The sequence below is a fragment of the Bubalus bubalis genome, chromosome 1 (genome assembly GCF_019923935.1).
Source record: "Bubalus bubalis isolate 160015118507 breed Murrah chromosome 1, NDDB_SH_1, whole genome shotgun sequence".
NCBI classification, from domain to species: Eukaryota; Metazoa; Chordata; class Mammalia; order Artiodactyla; family Bovidae; genus Bubalus; species Bubalus bubalis.
In genome coordinates this window covers 175,803,839-175,823,336 of record NC_059157.1, presented here as the reverse complement: position 1 = coordinate 175,823,336, position 19,498 = coordinate 175,803,839, and the positions used below count along the sequence as shown (strand labels likewise).

General features: G+C 41.4%; 1 protein-coding gene across 12 annotated transcripts in view; it reads left to right on the top strand.

The window, feature by feature from the left end:
- Window positions 1–6: 6 nt before the first annotated feature.
- ARMC8 (armadillo repeat containing 8) overlaps window positions 7–19,498 on the top strand; it is a 110,338-nt gene continuing 90,846 nt past the window's right edge. For 4 of the 12 annotated variants that reach the window (XM_006049402.4, XM_025291154.3, XR_003110955.3 and 1 more), the window contains exon 1: window positions 14–276. In XM_006049402.4, coding sequence (XP_006049464.1) covers window positions 232–276 — 45 coding nt within the window. In that variant the 5' untranslated portion in view covers window positions 14–231. Of the gene's footprint in view, window positions 277–19,498 lie in introns of all 12 variants that reach the window. The other 8 variants (XM_025291192.2, XM_025291150.3, XM_044946727.2 and 5 more) reach the window with 6 other exon arrangements.

Below are 19,498 nucleotides of genomic sequence, written 5' to 3'. Positions count from 1 at the left end.
GAGTAGCTGCCGTTTCTGAGAGGACGATTCGTAAGGAGGCCCCTGGCGCGGTTTCCCATTGCTCGTCCCTCTGCGGGCTTTGGCCATAGTTCAGCGGTGTCTAGAGGGTGGTCTGTTCTCGTCTACCTGCCTGACTTTCTGCAGAGGTACCTGTGGTTGGCCCAGTAGTCGGCTGTCGAAAGTGCCGTCCCCCGCGCCGGCGCCGGCCCCAGCCGGGTGGGAAGGCTCAAGATGGCGTGCCTGTTGGAGACCCCAATCCGCATGAGCGTCCTCTCGGTGAGTGACCCGCCGCAGCCGCTCGCTTGCCCGCGCGGGAGCTCGGGCCCAGCCCGCGCCATTCACCACCAACGCCGTCTGCCTCTTGGGCACCACCCCTTGGGGTGGCCTCTGGCTCAGCTCTGGGCCGGCGAGTAAGAGAGGGTGGGCGGGCGGGATAGACTGGATCCCAGCCGAGCTCGAGACGTCTCCAACTCCCGGAGCGCTCACCGGTGCCTGCTCTCAGGACGGCGTCCGGCGGGCGGGGTGGTTGGGCAAACGGGCAGCTGGCCCAGCGGCGCGGCTTGGGCTTTGCCAGTTGTTTCACCGAGCCCTCCTGTTAGCGATGCCGGTTCCCCGGGGCCGAGCACTCTGCTCCGTGAGGCGCCGGGCTTGCCGCTGACCTGGAGATGAGTGCCCACTTAGCCACCCCTCCCCCCGGCCGCTGTGGCAAAAAGAGATAGAGGGTCCTTGACCCCCACAGACTTGGGGCTACCACGCCAGATCTGTGTGGCTTCTATCTCTTCCCAGCACCTGGTCACGGGCTGGAGCTGCTTGCTTCTTGGCAACGGAGATTTCATATCAGTTGCAACGTCTCCTAGTGTGTGTAGTTCTTTAAGCTCCCTTTCTCCGCTCTGCTGTGGAGGTCTCAGCCCTGTGAGTCTGAAGGAACCTGTGCCTGGCATTCCTTTTTCCTTCAAGGGGAGTCAAATGTTTTTTTTTTTTAAAAAAAAAAAAGGAATGTATTGACATGCCAGAAAGCAAACCTAGTTTGCTTGTTGAAGTTTAAAAATAAAACCAGAACGCGACTTTCATCGTGTACTGTGTTGCTCTTGAGAGAACCAGGACCAGGGGTGAAAGTTACTAGAAGGTACCTTAGAAGGGTTTTGCAACAAATGAGAGCTGTGCAACTGAGAAAAGTCAGTTTACCAGAGGCCCATTTGTTGTAGTTGGAAACCAGCCGGCAAAGACTGGTTGACCATCTTTTAGACTTGTCGTGGAAGTCAGTCCGATGTTGAGAGGGTGGCTGGATTGTAGATGACTTGTCAGGTTCCGTGAGTCTGTGGCTTCAACTGGTTTCTTTTCTTTTCGGTGACTTCTCCCATAAACACACTCACCTATCTTAGCAGTTAGCACGTTTGCAACAATTCGCGTTTAGAGCATTGTTGCAGTTAGAACATTGTTGCGGTTAGAGCATTGTTGCAGTTAGAGCATTGTTGCAGTTACAGAATTGTGGTATATTCTACCTTGATAATTTTTCTGGAAGGAGGGGAGCCGTACAGAAATATTTTCTCTGATCCATTTTAGTAATCCCTTTTTAAAATTTTTAAACTGTGACTGGGTAAATAATGTTCACCTAAGCATTGAATTTAAATTCAGTTACCGCGCCTCTGACTGACACCTAGGAACATTTTATGGGCGAACAGGCCAATGACTTTTCCATCATTATGCTGTTGTTGTTTTTAAGTCGCTTTTCTCAATTCCCTTTAATTATTCTCATTTATCCTTAACTTCACTTGAAGCGTCTTTATTTTTGTACGTTGTCAACTCATGTAGGGTACAGTTGAATGTTTTGTTTTGTTTTGTTTTCACTCCCTTAGTAATATTTCCTATTAAACTTTGTGCAAAAACTTCTTGACGAGTGTTCTGTACTTCTAGTTGGGATTTGCTTTAGCCCCAGTCTCATTGGGCCTCTCTTCCCCTTCACCTCCAACCACCTGTTTGTTGTTGTTGTTGTTGTTTTAAGGTTTTCAGAGTCTCAGGGTCTGGTCTTTCAGTTCATCAGTTCTGGAGCCTTGGGAAATCGGAGCTTTGGATAAATGATTTAAACTGTCTAGCCTTATTGATAATAATAATTTCAACTGAAGCCTGGATCTTTCAAAGTTCTACCTAGGGCACCACTTTTTGAAATACAAAATGCAGATGGAACAGGAATTAATAATCAAAAATTATCTTGAAAATAATTGACCCCTTTAATAGGCTACTTATTTTGCACCAGCTGTGTACAACACTCTTTAATGTATGCTTTAGGGAATGCACGATTGAGCTCAGCTATACCCTCAGGGAACTCACTGGTCTGAATGACTCCATAGCTTGAAAAACATAATTCACACCAGGGGCAAATCAAATGGTTTAGAGAATTTCCCTTCAAGGCCCTTTATATCTTCTCCTCTCTGGTGGCTCAGATGGTAAAGAAATCTACTTGCAATGCATGAGACCTGGGTTCTATCCCTGGGTTGGGAAGATCCCCTGGAGAAGGGAATGGCAACCCACTCCAATATTCTTGCCTGGAGAATTCCATAGACAGAGGAGCCTGATGGAATACAGTCCATGGGGTCACAAAGAGTCAGACATAACTGAGCGACTAACCACAACCTCTCTGAGAGATCTCATTCATTCTAAAACGTTACCTGTAGTCAACTCACACATCTACATTGTCAGCCTTGACTGTTCTCTATCTGGTCTCATGTCTTCAGTTGTGTGGATGTTAGCAATCACTTCCAACAAAGCACATTCCTTCCCTTAAGAGAACTTAGTCCTGACTTCCCATTTCTGTTAATGGTACTGTCTTTCATGGATCACCCACCATTAAACCGCTTGAATCATCTTTGACTCTTCCCTCTTTCATGCCCCTGAAGCTAATCAGTCCTTAAGTTCTTTTGGCTCTTCATTCTCAGTGTTTCGCACATCTGTCTATTCCTGTGACCGTCTTCTCTTTCAGGACCTTATCATTTTATGCCTGCATTGCCACAGTTCCTTGCCGTTTATTTTACTGCCTCTAGTAGTCCAGTTCTCCACATTAATTTTCCTAGCACACAGGACACACAGTTTCCTTGTTTCAATTCTTCAGTGGATTCCTGTTGATGAAAGGATGCTATTCCTATTCAACTTTGGATATAAGATTCTTTATCCTCTGCATGAACCTCCTATCCCATATAAAATGGCTTTCTCAAGGTAGAGTGATCTTGGATTCTTACCAACCTCAGTAGCCCTTGTCTGCCTGCCCATTTGCACACATGAATTCTAGCTTTGTATGTAACATATTTTGAGCTTTTGTCATTTGCCGAGCATGGCATTGGGTTTGAGAATACAGTGGTGAACTGCACAGACTGTCTCTGCCTTCTTGGAGATTAGTCTAATGGGGGAGAGATGTCACAGATCAAAATGTCACAGAGGTCTTTGTGAACGATGATTAGTGTTACGAATGAAAAATATAGGATGCTGTACCAGCATGTAATAGAGGAATGTGTTCAAATATAGAGGTCAGTGAGCTAGGAAAGGTTTCCCTGAAGGAGTGACAATGAGTTAATAGTTCAAGGACAAGTAAGAACTAACTAGAAAAACAAGAGCATTCCAGGCAAGCTGGAATCCAGCTGAAATTAAGATTGAAATCAAGCTGGAATCAAGATTGCCAGGAGAAATATCAATAACCTCAGATACGCAGATGACATCACCTCCCTGATAGCTCAGTTGGTAAAGAATCCACCTGCAATGCAGGAGACCCCGGTTCAATTCCTGGGTTGGGAAGATCCCCTGGAGAAGGGAAAGGCTACCCACTCCAGTATTCTGGCCTGGAGAATTCTATGGGCTGTATAGTCCATGGGGTCATAAGTGTCAGACACAACTGAGTGACTTTCACTTTATGGCAGAAAGCAAAGAAGAGCTAAAGAGGCTCTTGATGAAAGTGAAAGAGAGTGAAAGAGTTGGCTTAAAACTCAACATTCAAAAAACTAAGATCACTTCATGATGAATAGATGGGAAAACAATGGAAACAGTGACAAATTTTATTTTCTTGGGCTCCAGAATCACTGCAGATGGTGACAGCCATGAAATTAAAAGACACTTGTTTCTTCGAAGAAAAGCTATGACCAACCGAGAGAGCATATTAAAAAGCAGAGACATTACTTTGCCAACAAAGGTTGTCTAGTCAAAACTATGGTTTTTCCAGTAGTCATGTATGGATGTGAGAGTTGGACTATAAAGAAAGCTGAGTGCCGAAGAATTGATGCTTTTGAACTGTGGTATTGGAGAAACTCTTGAGAGTCCCTTGGACAGCAAGGAGATCAAACCAGTCAATCCTAAAGGAAATGAGTCCTGAATATTCATTGCAAGGACTGATGCTGAAGCTGAAACTCCAGTACTTTGGCCACCTGATGCAAAGAACTGACCCTTAGAAAAGACCCTGATGCTGGGAAAGAGTGAAGGGAAGGGGGTGACAGAGGATGAGATGGTTGGATGGCATCACCGACTCGATGGACATGAGTTTGAGTAAGCTCCGGGAATTGGTGATGGACAGAGAGGCCTGGTGTGCTGCAGTCCACGGGGTCATAAAGAGTTGGACATGACTAAGCAACTGAACTGAACTGATTCCAGGCAAAGGAAACTTGTGTTGCAGAGGCCCTGAGGCTTTTAGTAATTATTCTGTTTTATCTTCTTAGAGAGTAAAGTAATTCAGAGATAAATGCTGGACCTTTCCTTCTTTTTAATCTAGCTACTCTTTATAGAGCTTCCCTGGTGTCTCAGACAGTGAAGAATCTGACGGCAATGCTGGACACCCAGGTTCGATCCCTGGGTGGGGAAGATCCCCTGGAGGAGGGCATGGCACTCCAGTATTCTTGCCTGGAGAACCTGCACAGAGGAACCTGGCAGGCTACAGTCAATGTGGTGGCAAAGAGTTGAACACAACTGAGCCACTCACACACTTTCACTCTTTATAACACTATGTTTTTTGTATGCTAGATTCTCAATAAATATTTGATTGAACTGTGTATTTGGAGGAATTGGAGGAAATCTCCAGGTGTCTTTCTTGGTCATAGACATGATCACCCTATCCCTCTTTCGTTTGCATTTAGCATTACAATGTCACTGTTTTCAACACATTTATACGTTTTCCCAAACTTTTGGGTGATTTTACATTGATTGCATTTTTTAAAAGTTTTTATTTTGAGATAGCTACAGATTCACAGGAAGTTGCAAAGAAAGTACAAAGAGATCGTTATGTATACTATGCCCAGTTCCCCCTTTTGGTCACATTTTATTTAACTATTGTATAATATCAAAACCACATAACCGTTATTGGTATAAATATGTATGTATCTCTCTATCATGTTATCACATGTGTATATTTGTGACACAGTCAAGATCTCCCTCATGCTACTTTTTTACAGTCACACCTTCCTACTCCCCCACACCAGGTATCTCTAACCCTGGGCAACAATTAATCTCTTCTCCATCTCTATGATTTTGTCATTTTTCTATAGTGGTACATAAGTGGAGTCATATGGCGTGTGACCTTTTGAGATTGGGTTTTGTCATTCAGTGTAATGCCCTGGAGATCCATCTAAGCTGTTGTAGATGTGTCAATAGTTTCTTCCTTTTAATTGCTGAGTAGTATCCCATGATATGGATTTATGATTTGGATATCTGAAAGATAGTTTGCTTAACTGTTCTCCTATTAGAAATTTCGGTTGTTGCAGTTTTTGGCTGTTAAAGCCTGCAATGAACAAACAGGTACAGGCTTTTCCATGGACATAACTTTTTGTACCTCTGAGATAAATGCCCAGTAGTGCAATTTTAGGTTCTGTGGTCAATGTATGTTTAGTTCTTAAACTGACAAACTTTTCCAGAGTGACTGTACCATTTTACATTCCCACTAGTAACATAGGAAAGACCCAGTTTCTTTGTGTGATCACTAGCATTTGGCATTAGTTTTTATTCTAGCTGTTCTAATAGATGTATAGTGATATCTCATCATGGTTTTAATATACATTTTTAGTAATATTTTCATTACTTGCCATTCTTATTTTATTGAAATATGAATAAAATATTTTAGTGAAGTATTTTTTCATGTCCTTTTGCCCACTTTCTAATTGGACTATTTGGTTTTTGACTGTAGGGTTTTGAAAGTTCTTTGTATATTCTAGATATGAGTCCTTGGTCAGATAGATACTTCAAGAATATTTTCTCCCAGTGTGTAGCTTATCTTTTCATCCTCTTAAACATAGTTTAGAAAATGAATTTTGATCTCAATTTCACACCAGAAATTAATTCAAAATGGATCATAGATTTAATTGTAAAATATCAAATAAAACTTCTAGAATAAACAGAAAATTTCCAGAACCTTGGGTTTGGTAACAAATTCTTAGATATAACATCAAAAGCATGATCTGTTTTTTTTTTAATTGATAACTGGACTTAAAATGAAAATTTATGCTTTTTGAAAGACCCCGTTAAGAGGATGATTACACTTTGGTCACTTTGTAATGGTTTGAGAGACAAAATGATAAAATACCTTTGAATCATACTGTAGGCTGCAGAGACAGCTAAGGCCTTCCTTACATTCTTTTTCCAGTGCCATTATGCCTATTTGACAAGCAGCTCTTTGAACTGTATAGGATATTCCAAGTCTGGATATTCCTTGATTTTGTTCTGTTCTTGACGATTATAAACATTAGTTGGTCTTAAAGTGCATAGTGATTTACCTTTTTACATGGACAACTAACAAGAGTTTTTAAAAGTTGTTCTTTTCTGTGAAGTTAAGCCCAGCCATCCTATAAGTATGAATTTGGTCTCTCTTGGTTTTTAGTAGTAAATGCAAAGTAAAATCTCGTAAGCGCATTTTAAAGTTTTCTCTTTGTTTACTCTACAAAACACCTGTGAAGACAGGGTATGTCAGGAGTTGGTGCTAAAAGAAAATCAGTATGAACTTCCTAATCTTTAATGGGAATGTGTGAAGAACAGAAGATGCTCATTGTATGTTTCTGGACATCTTGCTGTCTTTTTAAGGAAAGATTGCCACCTGAATTCAGACATCAAATGGTCAAGAAGTCATTTATGCTTCACCAAGAATTAGGTAGGGTCTTTCAGTTTCACTTGGAGATCTGGTCTTATTTCCTCCCATTCTCACCAAGAATTTTTAAAGTAGTGCCAAGAGCCAGGAATTTCAGTTACTTTGATTTTTAGCTTTTTGATTTCGACAGTTGTTTTGCAGTGCTGTGTATCGTGTTGGCTTCTAAGTAAAGGTATGGAATTATTGACAAAGGAGGATTTCGGTTATTATCTGGAAATTGGAGAACAGCTACCCTCACTGAGCAGTAGCGCTGTGATCCTTAGGACTGTTTAGATAGGAATGAAAAGTATTCCAAATAAGAGCTGTTTTGCAGAAACAGCTCCCACTTGTCACTTCGGTAAAAGAAAACTGTTTTGATCTCATTTAATAAACTCAGAAAAATAAAGAATTAGCTGCATTCTCTGGTATAGTCATAAAAAAGTTATTGGGGGAGGGGAATGATGAGACAGAGTTGTGCTTTCTATTAAAAATGAAAAGTTCAGATTCCAGCCTGTAGAATCTATTAATATTTGGAAGTCTTTATACTATGCTATGCTAAGTCACTTCAGTCGTGTCCGACTCTGTGCGACCCCATAGACGGCAGCCCACCAGGCTCCCCCGTCCCTGGGATTCTCCAGGCAAGAACACTGGAGTGGGCTGCCATTTCCTTCTCCAATGCATGAAAGTGAAAAGTAAAAGTGAAGTTGCTCAGTCATGTCCGACTCTTAGCGACCCCATGGATTGCAGCCTAACAGGCTCCTCCGTCCATGGGATTTTCCAGGCAAGAGTACTGGAGTGGGGTGCCATTGCCTTCTCTGTTGGAAGTCTTTACCACCTGCAAAATGATTACAGAATACACAATTATTTTGTTTCAGGAAGAATTTATTAGGCTTTCAATAAGTTGTAAGACATGACTGATTGAATAAGGAGAATGAAGAAAAGGAGAGTCATAATCATGATCAAGTATGATTGGCAAGATTTTTAGCTTTATATCTAGGTGGTATCCTCTACTGATATGGTGAGGATTAGAAGCAGACATGTTAGAGGAAAGTGAAAGTGAAACTCTCTCAGTCTCATCCAACTCTTTGCGACCCCATAGACTATACAGTCCATGGAATTCTCCAGGCCAGAATACTGCAGTGAGTAGCTGTTCCCTTCTCCAGGGAATCTTCCCAACCCAGGGATCAAACCCAGGTCTCCCACATTGCAGGCGAATTCTTTGCCAGCTGAGTCACTGGGGAAGCCCAAGAATACTGGAATGGGTAGCCTATCCCTTTTCCAGCAGATCCTCCTAACCTAGGAATCGAAGCAGGGTCTCCTGCATTGTAGGCAGATTCTTTACCAGCTGAGCTACCAGGGAAGCCTGTGTTAGAGGAATAAGGAAGAAAAATGAGTTTCATTTTGGACATGCTGCGTTTTCTGGAAATTCATTTAGGGGTGTCCAATAAGCAGTTGGATATTCTGGAATGTTTTCCACAGCACCAGGCAGTTTTCTCTAGTCCTCTGTGGATATCAACTGGGTGCCCTACAGTTTAGCCCAGTTCTGATACTGTTTACTTGGAAATAGTATTTGATTCCACAGGTTAAGTCCTGCAAGACTGTCCCTGCTTCAGACAGCAGTTGCAAGTCCACATTGTTCTCCTGTCCTCTGACTGACCAGATATAAATCAAGGGATTGTACTACTCCCTTCTTGGATTCAGTTATTTGTCAGAATGGTTCACAAAACTCAGCAAAACATTTATTTATGTTTACCAGTTTATTTTAAAGGATAGATGAATAGCCAGGCGAAGAGGTACATAGGTCAAGATCTAGAAAGGTCCCAAGTTCAGGAACTTCTGTCCCTGTGGAACTGGGGTGCAAAATCTTCCTGGCCTGTGGATCCATTCACCTACCTGGAAACTCATCACATTTTATTTAGGAATGTTTATAGAGCTTTAATCTCCAGCCTCCCTCTCTCCCATTTCCCAGAGGTTGGTGGCTGGGACTGAAACTTCCAGCCCTCTAATCACTTGGTCTTTTTGGTAACCAGTCCCAACTTGAGTCCCAGGCCCCAGCCTGATCATTTATTAGCATAAGCTCTTGAAAAGTATGCCTTATGAAGAAGTAAAGATACTCATATAATGCAGGAAATTTTTCAAGAGTTTCAGGAGCTTTGTGCTAGGAACTGGAAGAAAGACTGAATATACTAGGCTGACCAAAAAGTTTATTCAGGAATGGAAAACCTGAATGAACTTTTCGGTTAACCCATTCTTTATTAAACTACAGATATAAAGATTTATGATTGCAGCCATGAAATTAAAAGACACTTACTCCTTGGAAGGAAAGTTATGACCAACCTAGATAACATATTCAAAAACAGAGACATTACTTTGCCAACAAAGGTCTGTCTAGTCAAGGCTATGGTTTTTCCAGTAGTCATGTATGGATGTGAGAGTTGGACTGTGAAGAAAGCTGAGTGCCGAAGAATTGATGCTTTTGAACTGTGGTGTTGGAGAAGACTCTTGAGAGTGCCTTGGACTGCAAGGAGATCCAACCAGTCCATTCTAAAGGAGATCAGCCCTGGGATTTCTTTGGAAGGAATGATGCTAAAGCTGAAACTCCAAGTACTTTGGCCACCTCATGTGAAGAGTTGACTCATTGGAAAAGACTCTGATGCTGGGAGGGATTGGGGGCAGGAGGAGAAGGGGACGACAGAGAATGAGATGGCTGGATGGCATCACCGACTCGATGGACGTGAGTTTGAGTGAATTCCGGGAGTTGGTGATGGACAGGGAGGCCTGGCGTGCTGCAATTCATGGGATCGCAAAGAGCTGGACATAACTGAGCGACTGAACTGAACTGAACTGATAAAGATCTAATGGGCTTTCCAGGTGGCACAGTGGTAAAGAATCTGCCTCCCAATGCAGGCGATGCAGGAGACATGGGTTTGATCCCTGGGTTGGAAAGATTCCCTGAAGAAGAAAATGGCAACCAAGTCCAATATTCTTGCTGGGAAAATCCTGTGGACAGATGAGCTTGGCAGGCTACAGTTCATGGGGTCATGAAGAGTTGGACATGATTTAGTGATTGAACATACATAAAGGTCTAGTGCTTAAACCTGGGGAGATGATTATTATTGGGAATCATCAGTACATTGATCTGTGGATCTTAGCTTTTTAGGTTTAAGAGGCTCAACACCATCTTCCCCAGAAAAACATGCATCTGCCTAAAGAATCACATAATTTCAAGAGGCTCATGAATTCCCTGAAACCCACACAAAAATCTTGAGTTAACAGTTCCTATTCTTTATTCATTCCAGTCAGCCAGAAAAACATATCACAAAAATTTAAAACTCATTTAAAATAATTTTAGAATGATAACAAATTATAACACAAGGTTTTAAAAGTCATGTAAGGTACCATGTGGGAGACTTGGCTCTGAAGAACTATAATCTTTTTCCCAGAATATACCAGTGATCTTCCCCAAGGTGTATTGTATCTACAGAAAGGACTTTGTTGTAGCAGATGATGTAGCAGACCTGGGAGACAGAGCTAAGTGAGAAATTTCAGTAGGACAAAGTAAGGTCTGCTGCTGCTGCTAAGTCACTTCAGTCGTGTCTGACTCTGTGCGACCCCATGGATGGCAGCCCACCAGGCTCCCCCGTCCCTGGGATTCTCCAGGCAAGAACACTGGAGTGGGTTGCCATTTTCTTCTCCAGTGCATGAAAGTGAAAGGTGAAAGTGAAGTTGCTCAGTCGTGTCCGACTCTTCGAAACCCCATGGACTGCAGCCTACTAGGCTCCTCCGTCCATGGGATTTTCCAGGCAAGAGTACTGGAGTGGGGTGCCATCACCTTCTCCGAAAGTAAGGTCTGGACACAGGCAAAGTGGAATAGATTGAAATCACAAGTGGCCCATGATATTGGCATAATAGTCACAGACCTCAATGTGGATGATGGGTCAGGCAGATCCTGAGTGGTATACTATGATCGGAAAGTTAACATACCAATTGCTGGAAGAGACAGACTGAGTGTGGGTCAAGCACCATGGATAGCTCCAAAGCAAGGGTATTTACTGCCTCTAAAACTGAAACAAAGAAAGCCCTTTTTTTTCCTTTTTTAAATAAGGAGGCAGGTAGCCTGTCTGGACTGTGTCACCTCTGAGGTGTACCATGAATGATGGTACCCTGGATCTCTAAGTCATTACATGACTGTAGTCTTGAAGAATAATTCAAACTATTTTTATGGTCAAGGACAATATCACACCCATGTCTGAGTAGCCTCATTCTGTTATGTCAGGATTGAGAAGTCGGCATTTCAATGCACCCTAGTGGATTTCCTGGTCTATCTTAACATTGTAGAAGGCATCTAAATAAACCTTTGCCAACCCAGAGGATGTCTCAATCTCTGTAAAACTCCTCACAACCCTTGTCACTCCAATGAGAAGGTTCTTGCTCCCTTGAACTTCCAGATTCTCCTGTTTGGCACCATAAATCCTCACATGATTCATTTATTCTATCCAGAGGGATCTCTTCTTGGCCCTCAGTCTTCAGACATTTTTGTCTATTGAAGAGTGAATATAATTTAATAGTGAGAAGGAATCCTAAAAATCATCTAGACTCAAATATATAAAGAAAGCTGAGTGCTGAAGAATTGATGCTTTTGAACTGTGGTGTTGGAGAAGACTCTTGAGAGTCCCTTGGACTGCATGGAGATCCAACCAGTTCATCCTGAAGAAATCAGTCCTGAATATTCATTGGAAGGACTGATGCTGAAGCTGAAACTCCAATACTTTGGCCACCTGGTGCAAAGAACTGACTCACTAGAAAAGACCCTGATGCTGGGAAGGATTGAAGGCGGGAGGAGAAGGGGACAACAGAGGATGAGATGGTTGGGTGGCATCACCGACTCAATGGACATGAGTTTGAATAAGCTCCGGGAGTTGGTGATGGATAGGGAAGCCTGGTGTACTGGAGTCCATGGGGTCACAGAGTTGGACACGACTGAGTGACTGAACTGAACTGAGACTCAAATAGCTGTTTGTGATTTGTACCATACTTTAAAAAGATAAACATTACAGTGTGCATATTAAATTGCTTCCAGTTCTTCAGACCACCTGTATGCAAGAGCTGTAATATTTTATTACATTAGAAACTCACTACAGAAAAAGTGGGCTTTTTTGGTAGCTCAGACGGTAAAGCATCTGCCTACAATGCAGGAGACCCGGGTTCGATCCCTGGGTCGGAAAGATCCCCTGGAGAAGAAAATGGCACCCCACTCCAGTACTCTTGCCTGGAAAATCCCATGGATGGAGGAGCCTGGTAGGCTACAGTCCATGGGGTCACAAAGAGTCGGACACGACTAAGCGACTTCACTTTCACAGAAAAAGTAGAGGCTGTTCTTCATATTTCTTTTAAACTGTCATCTGATTTTCCTGTTGTAAAAAAGAATCCTCTTTGTGTGTGAGTAAAATTATGGAGTCTTGGTGTGAAAGAAGCTTGCAGACAGTCTTTAGTTTGTCCTAGTCACTTTCTTATTGGGAAAAACTGAGAACCAGAGAGGTTGACCTGTCCACTGTCATATACTATCATCTATAAAGTGTCAGAGTCAGGTTTCCAAACATGTAATTAGAAAAATATTTTTTGTGTGCACGACCTTACATTTTAGTATTTTATTTGAAGACTTTCTGTGAGTACTGACTTATTTGCTACTTATTTTAAAATAAGTTCTTTTAACATGTAAAATCTGATTTTCAGTCTTAATCATTTACTAAGAGGGTGCCTGGTTGGGATTGCACAGAGTCGGACACAACTGAAGCGACTTAGCAGCAGCAGCAGCAGCAGGCTGCCTCTTATCCAAGTAGATTAAGTTAACAATTACATATTTAAGTATTTTCATGATTGTGTTTATGAGATTGAAACAGATTAAATTCTAGGAATTTTGGCTGTCATAAGTATGTTATATTCTATGCAGATGGGATCTGGCCAGACTCAAGTGCCATTTTATAAACTTTGAAAGTTGCTAGAGACTGCAGAAAAGAAGGGCTTTGGTGAATTTTGGGAAGGAGAATGCTTCAAACTTCTAGAATCACCAAAGAATGAATCCCATGATTTTTTAAAAAGTAAAGATAAAAGTAGTTTAAAAAATACCATGTGATAGGTCTGCAAAAATTGAATGAGAATCTGATTGAGTCTAATCAGGCTAAAAGTTTACTAGAATACAGAAAAGTAAAAGAAAAACCAAAATATATATGAAAGTTTGAGTTTACTTAGGCATTTTCTTCTAATTTTTCTTCCTTTTGGAGGCAGGTGGGAATTTTTTAATACACAGGAGGGTATGATAGCTGCAAGGAAAAGGTCAGTCGTTGTTGATTGGAGCTGAAACTCCAATACTTTGGCCACCTGATTCGAAGAACTGACTCATTTGAAAAGACCCTGATACTGGGACAGATTGAAGGCGGGAGGAGAAGGGGACGACAGAGGATGAGATGGTTGGATGGCATCACCGACTCGATGGACATGAGTTTGAGTAAGCTCTGGGAATTGGTGATGGACAGGGAGGCCTGGTGTGCTGCAATCCATGGGGTCTCAAAGAGTCGGACACCACTGAGCAACTGAACTGAACTGTTGATATTATCCTTTTTTGTACTGTTCCAGAGGGCGGTAGATTTTACCCCATCAATATTAGGGGAAAAAATTCTCCAGCAGTTAGTTTTATTTAATGGTGAAATTATGGCAGAGAAATACAGTGTCACTAGAACTCTTCAAGCAGCAGTGAGGCAGTATTTAGGATATTGTGACTTTATCTCACCAGAACACAGTCAAAACATGGGGAAGGGGTGACATATGATTTGATAGTAAAGCACAGTTGAGTAAAATTTCAAAGTACCAGATTTCTGATGTTCTGGATTGTGACAGCCCGAATCTCTTTAGTGATACTATAGAAACACATCAGGGACTTCCCAGGTGGTGCTAATGGTAAAGAACCCACCTGCCAATGCAGGAGACCTAAGAGACACTGGTTCGATCCCTGGGGTCAGGAAGATCCCCTGGGGGAGGGCATGGCAACCCACTCCAGGATTCTTCCCTGGAGAATCCCATGGACAGACGAGCCTGGCCAGCTACAGTCCATAGGGTCGCAAAGAGTCGGACACGAGTGAAGGGACTTAGCACACACGTGTGCACAAACACATCAAGTGTTCTTGGACTTTAAAATGAATAATTGTGAATCTGTGACTGATCTAAGCAGTACAGTTATTTGGGAGTTCAGAAAATTGGGAAGCATTTGTTTGGACTGAGAGTTTTGGAGACATCAGAAAATCAAATCTTGGTTTTATTTATTTATTTTTTTTAATTTTATTTTATTTTTAAACTTTACATAATTGTATTAGTTTTGCCAAACATCAAAATGAATCCGCCACAGGTATACATGTGTTCCCCATCCTGAACCCTCCTCCCCCCTCCCTCCCCATACCATCCCTCTGGGTCGTCCCAGTGCCAAATCTTGGTTTTAAACTGGGATGGAGAAGAAGATCTGAAGCTCGCAGTTGAGTGGAATTTTAAGAACTGTTTTATTTAGTGGTTCTCAACTCTACCAGACTCCACACCCTCTTCTTAAAACATATTTAGAAGCACCTCTTTGGCTCTCCTGAAGTGAAATTCATTAGTAACTGTTCTCACATGTAAATTTTTAAGGGTTGGCATGATGCCCCAGCTGTGTTAAGGGAGAAAGAGTAGGAAACTATGCCATTTAAATGAGTAAATACTCAGGTAATGGGAAGAAGTAATAAAGTAGTGCTGTGCTGTGCTAAGTCATGTCCTACTCTTGAGACCCCATGGAGTGTAGCCCACCAGGCTCTTCTGTCCATGGGGATTCTCCAGGCAAGAATACTAGAGTGGGTGGCCATGTCCTCTCCTTCGGGGGATCTTCCCAACCCAGGGATCGAACGCAGGTCTCCTGCATTGCAGTCAGATTCTTTACTGTCTGAACCACCAGGGGAGCCCAAGAATACTGGAGTGGGCAGCCTATCCCTTCTCCAGAAGAACTTCTTGACCCGAGAATCTAGCTGGGGTCTCCTGCATTGCAGGTGGATTCTTTACGAGCTGAGCTACCCAGGAAGCCGAATAAAGAGGTGATATATTTGCAAGTAAGGTTAGTTTAGCTATAAATATGACTGTTGTATGACAGATTGATATAGGTATGATGTGATGGTTACCTAAATACAATAAATTATATTAATTTTGATGTGACTTTCTGAAACAAAAGGTACTTTTGGTAAAGTACCTAACAAGACAAAGTTCAAGTCTAACCTTTTCTATATTCTTTTGGGAATTGCATTTTTTGAAAATGTTATAATAAAATGATGTTGAACATATCTTGTGTTTGTATGTAAAATGGAGTTAGAGTCTAGGCTCAGGATATTAAAATTTATTTTGCAACATGACTCTATAATGGAAAGTCTTTTGGAATGTGGGCCTATTGTCCCACTCACAGGACATGTAGCATCCTTGGTCCTTGCCCACTAGATATTAGTAGCATCTACTGTCATTCTGACAGTCCCAAATCACTTCCATAGATTTACAGAACATATTTTAGGCTGTCCATGTTGAGAACGGTTCTCTGGTGATGTGTGTGTATTAGTATGCCTTCCTCTTTTTCCTCTGCACTCCTCCCTTCCCCCAGCTTGTGAAGTGTATAGTATGAGATGTAAATAAAATGTGCTGTTAAACATTTCCCCCCATAGCATGTATAGCCCTCTAATATCAGGCATCATTTATTTATTATGTTTATTGCTTTTTATCATACTCCCCTTGCTGAAATGTCAGTTCTGCAAAGGTGGGCTTTTTTTGGTCATTGCCTAGGCTGTGTGGTTGTTTAACTGTTGACTGAATTAAAGAGTACAACTTTAGCTTTTTTTTGTAGTCCTGAGTGTATATTATAATCACGGTAGTACTAAACTACATTTCTCAAACACACCACATTGCTTCAGAACTCTTTTGCATGTGCTATGGTCTCTACCTCTAGTCCTTGTCTTTTTTCCTTCCCTTTTCACCTAACAATAATATATTAGTCTTTCAGATTAATCATCCTGCTGCTTAGATACCATCTCCCATTCCACCTCTACCTTCTGTACTTCAGTTAATTATATCTTCAACTTTCTTTTTATTTTGTGTTCATTTTTATGGTTATACTTATCCTCTGGTAGAAATAACAACTGTAACTTACTTACCTGTTTCCTTTCTGTGTTGAATGCCTTGAGGGTAAGGGACTGTATCTTATCTCTGTTACCAGCACCTAGTAAATTAAAGATATTCACATGTTGAATTTCAGCATGAAATAGGTTTTAAATGAATCTTTGTAGAGCTCAGACATTCTATTTTGGGGGTTGTATTCCTTTCATCTCTCCCCTAAACCAAGGTTTTCCCTGACAATGTTGAATGATCAACATTATGAGTAATTTTATCTTGGAGTTCCTAGTAGTTTGTGGAATAATTGACATACTAAAGTTTGATTGGCAATAACCAGTTTAAAATTCATTTCTTAGGGGTCAGAATTCCCCATTGAGAATTAGAATATTTTAATTTCTAAAGAACACATGAATTAAATGAGAAAATAGATATGAAAATGCTTTGTAAACTATAACTTGCTAAACAAGTATCAGGTATTATAAAAATATTTATATTCTGTCTACCTTTTCTTTCTGGGTTGGTTGCATGAGAACGAGAACACTAGAGATGATTACTCCTTGGAACTTCCCCAGTGGTTAAGACTCTGCACTGCACTGCAGTGCGTGCGGGTTTGATTTCTGTTTGGAGAACTAAGATCCTGCATGCTGTGCACTGTGGCCAGAAAAAAAAGAAAGATTACTCCTTGACCTATGTATTGGTATTCTTAACTGTGATCAAATATTTTCTGAGTCTGTTGTTATACCTGCAGTTATAATGAAAGTAATAAAAAGTGCACTGATGATTGCTTTTAATGAATCTTTTCTACATTTTTAAGTTTTTAAAAAATCTCAAGTAATGAAAGGTTAGAGTTTTAAGTTCAGCACTCGAATGCATATTTATTTCTTGCTAAGTGCTTAGTTTGCTCTGACAATAAGGCTGTTATCAGGTGAGGACAGGTATCTTTCTGAATGTGCTATGCTTGGTCACTCAGTCATGTCTCACTCTTTGAGACCCCATGGATCTCAAAGAGATCCTGCTAGGCTCCTCTGTCCATGGGGATTCTCCAGGCAAGAATACTGGAGTGGGTTACCATGCCCTCCTGCAGAGGATTTTCCCAACCCAGGAATTGAACCCAGGTCTCCCACTTTGCAGGCAGATTCTTTACCATCTGAGCCACCAGGGAAGCCCATCTGTCTGAATAATTAAGCTTTAACCATGAATATGAATATCAATACCCGAGAAGAGCATTTGTTACACTTTAAGAAAATATTTTTTTTAATTCAAAAATAGAATTTTCCTGAAATCAGTATTTGTATGGATCATTACAGGAGTTTTTCCTGTAATACATGCAAATGTATTATCTCATTTGCTCCATACTCTGAACTATGCGGTGACATCACCATTTTATACTTGAAGACAACAGTCTCAAAATTTTGTTTTTGCCCTGAGTCGTGAAGTAGTAGAATTAGATTTCAAACCCATCTTCTAATGCCGGATCATGTTTTCTATTCTACCACTCAGTGCCTGAATATAGTAAAAATAAAGAACATACTATTTTAATGAAATATACATAGAGCAAGATTTTAATGAAATGAAATTGATATTTTCTTATTAACATTTAAGAAATGTTAATGAAGACAATGAGTTCACTGTTCATTGTCTAATAAACCCATTGTTTCATTTCAGGTTTTAAAACTTCAGTTGAACACATTTACTTCTAATCTTTGAGTTAAATCCCATTCAAGTCTAGGATTTAGTAATTTAGTATTCAAGACCTTCCCTAAAGAATTTTTTTTTCCCCTGAAGTTAGGGTTTTATTCACCCCAGCCATGGGTAGTTTATTCAGAAGGGCAAGTAGAGAATGTTCTAATGTGCCTTTTCAGCATGTCTGACCAGTTTTCCGAGCTATCATTAAGTTTTTCCTCTTTTGTGCTACCAAAGAGGAATAAAAGGTAGGGTGAGCATATAGCCTGGTTTGTCTCCAACACTCTGCATTTATGCGTGTTATCTGTGACAAGTATTAATAGTGCTGTCTTTCAGTCCTAAAAGTATCCTGGTTTGGATGGTAAATTTGAATGTCTGTTCATTGTCTGTTTATTGTTACGTAACAAATTACCCCAAAACTTATCTGCTTAAAACATTTGGCATCTCAGTTTCTGTAGGTCAGGATTCAGATGTGGCTTAGCTAGTGCCTCGGCCCCAGAGTTCCTTGTGAGGTTGCAGTCAGGGTATCAACAGGAGCACCTCTTCTCACCCGAAGACTGAATTGAGGGGACATACACTTCCAAGCTCACTCACAGGGTTTTTGGCAGGATTTAGTTCCACATGGGCTGTTGAACTGAGGGCCTCAGTTCCTTACTGGCTCTTGGCCAGGTGCTCCCCTTAGTTCCATGCCATGTGGACCTCTCCATGGGGCAGCTTGCAACAAGGCAGCTGGCTGTTGACAGAGAGGGGGACAGACAGACACAGACATGGACACACAGAGAGGGAGAGCTCTGCAATGCCATTATATCACTTCCGCTGCTTTCTTGCTAGAATCAAGTCACTATGACCAGTCTTCATTCAAGGGGAGACATCACACAGGACTTGAATTTGAGAAAGTGGGATCACTGGGGCGATCTCAGAGACTGCCTGTCACCTAATAAAAGGGAAATTGCTTCCACATAATAGTTCTCCACAGTGGAATACAACTTATTTGTTTCTGTCTTCCTTCAAAAAGAAATTTGTTTCAAGCGTCTCATCTTTCTTTAATGTTTAATACCTGTTCATACATATGTACATTCAGCTCTACTTAGAATTAATACTAGTTCACAGATTTGGCATATATAAACTTTCCGCTTGAAGGGATCTGTGTCCATATTCACATAATTTGGAGGGGTGCTATTAAGCATAGAAATGGAACAGGTTTTTAATACATTTGCGGTGGCTTCTAAAGCTTTGAATGGGTAAAAGGAGTTTAGAGCTAGGTTTTGAGGGCTTACTAGGCCATTTGTTTGAAGCCTTGTGCCAAAAGGCAGAGGTCGTAGTGTGACCCTGGCTAGCATTGCTGTCCTTCATGGGTACAGACTGTACCCTGAGCTTCAGCTGGCTCCCTGGCACATCTGCTCTCTTGGTGGGGAGGATGGAGCATCACTGTGTACAATCCCTTCCAGCTCCTGAAAGCTATAACTACAGTTGAAAGGGTATTGGTGTTTTGAAGTGAGGGTGAAGCTACTTCTTGAAAGGACAGATCATCGGAAACTCTAGCCTTTTGGCTTCTGTGGGAAGGAG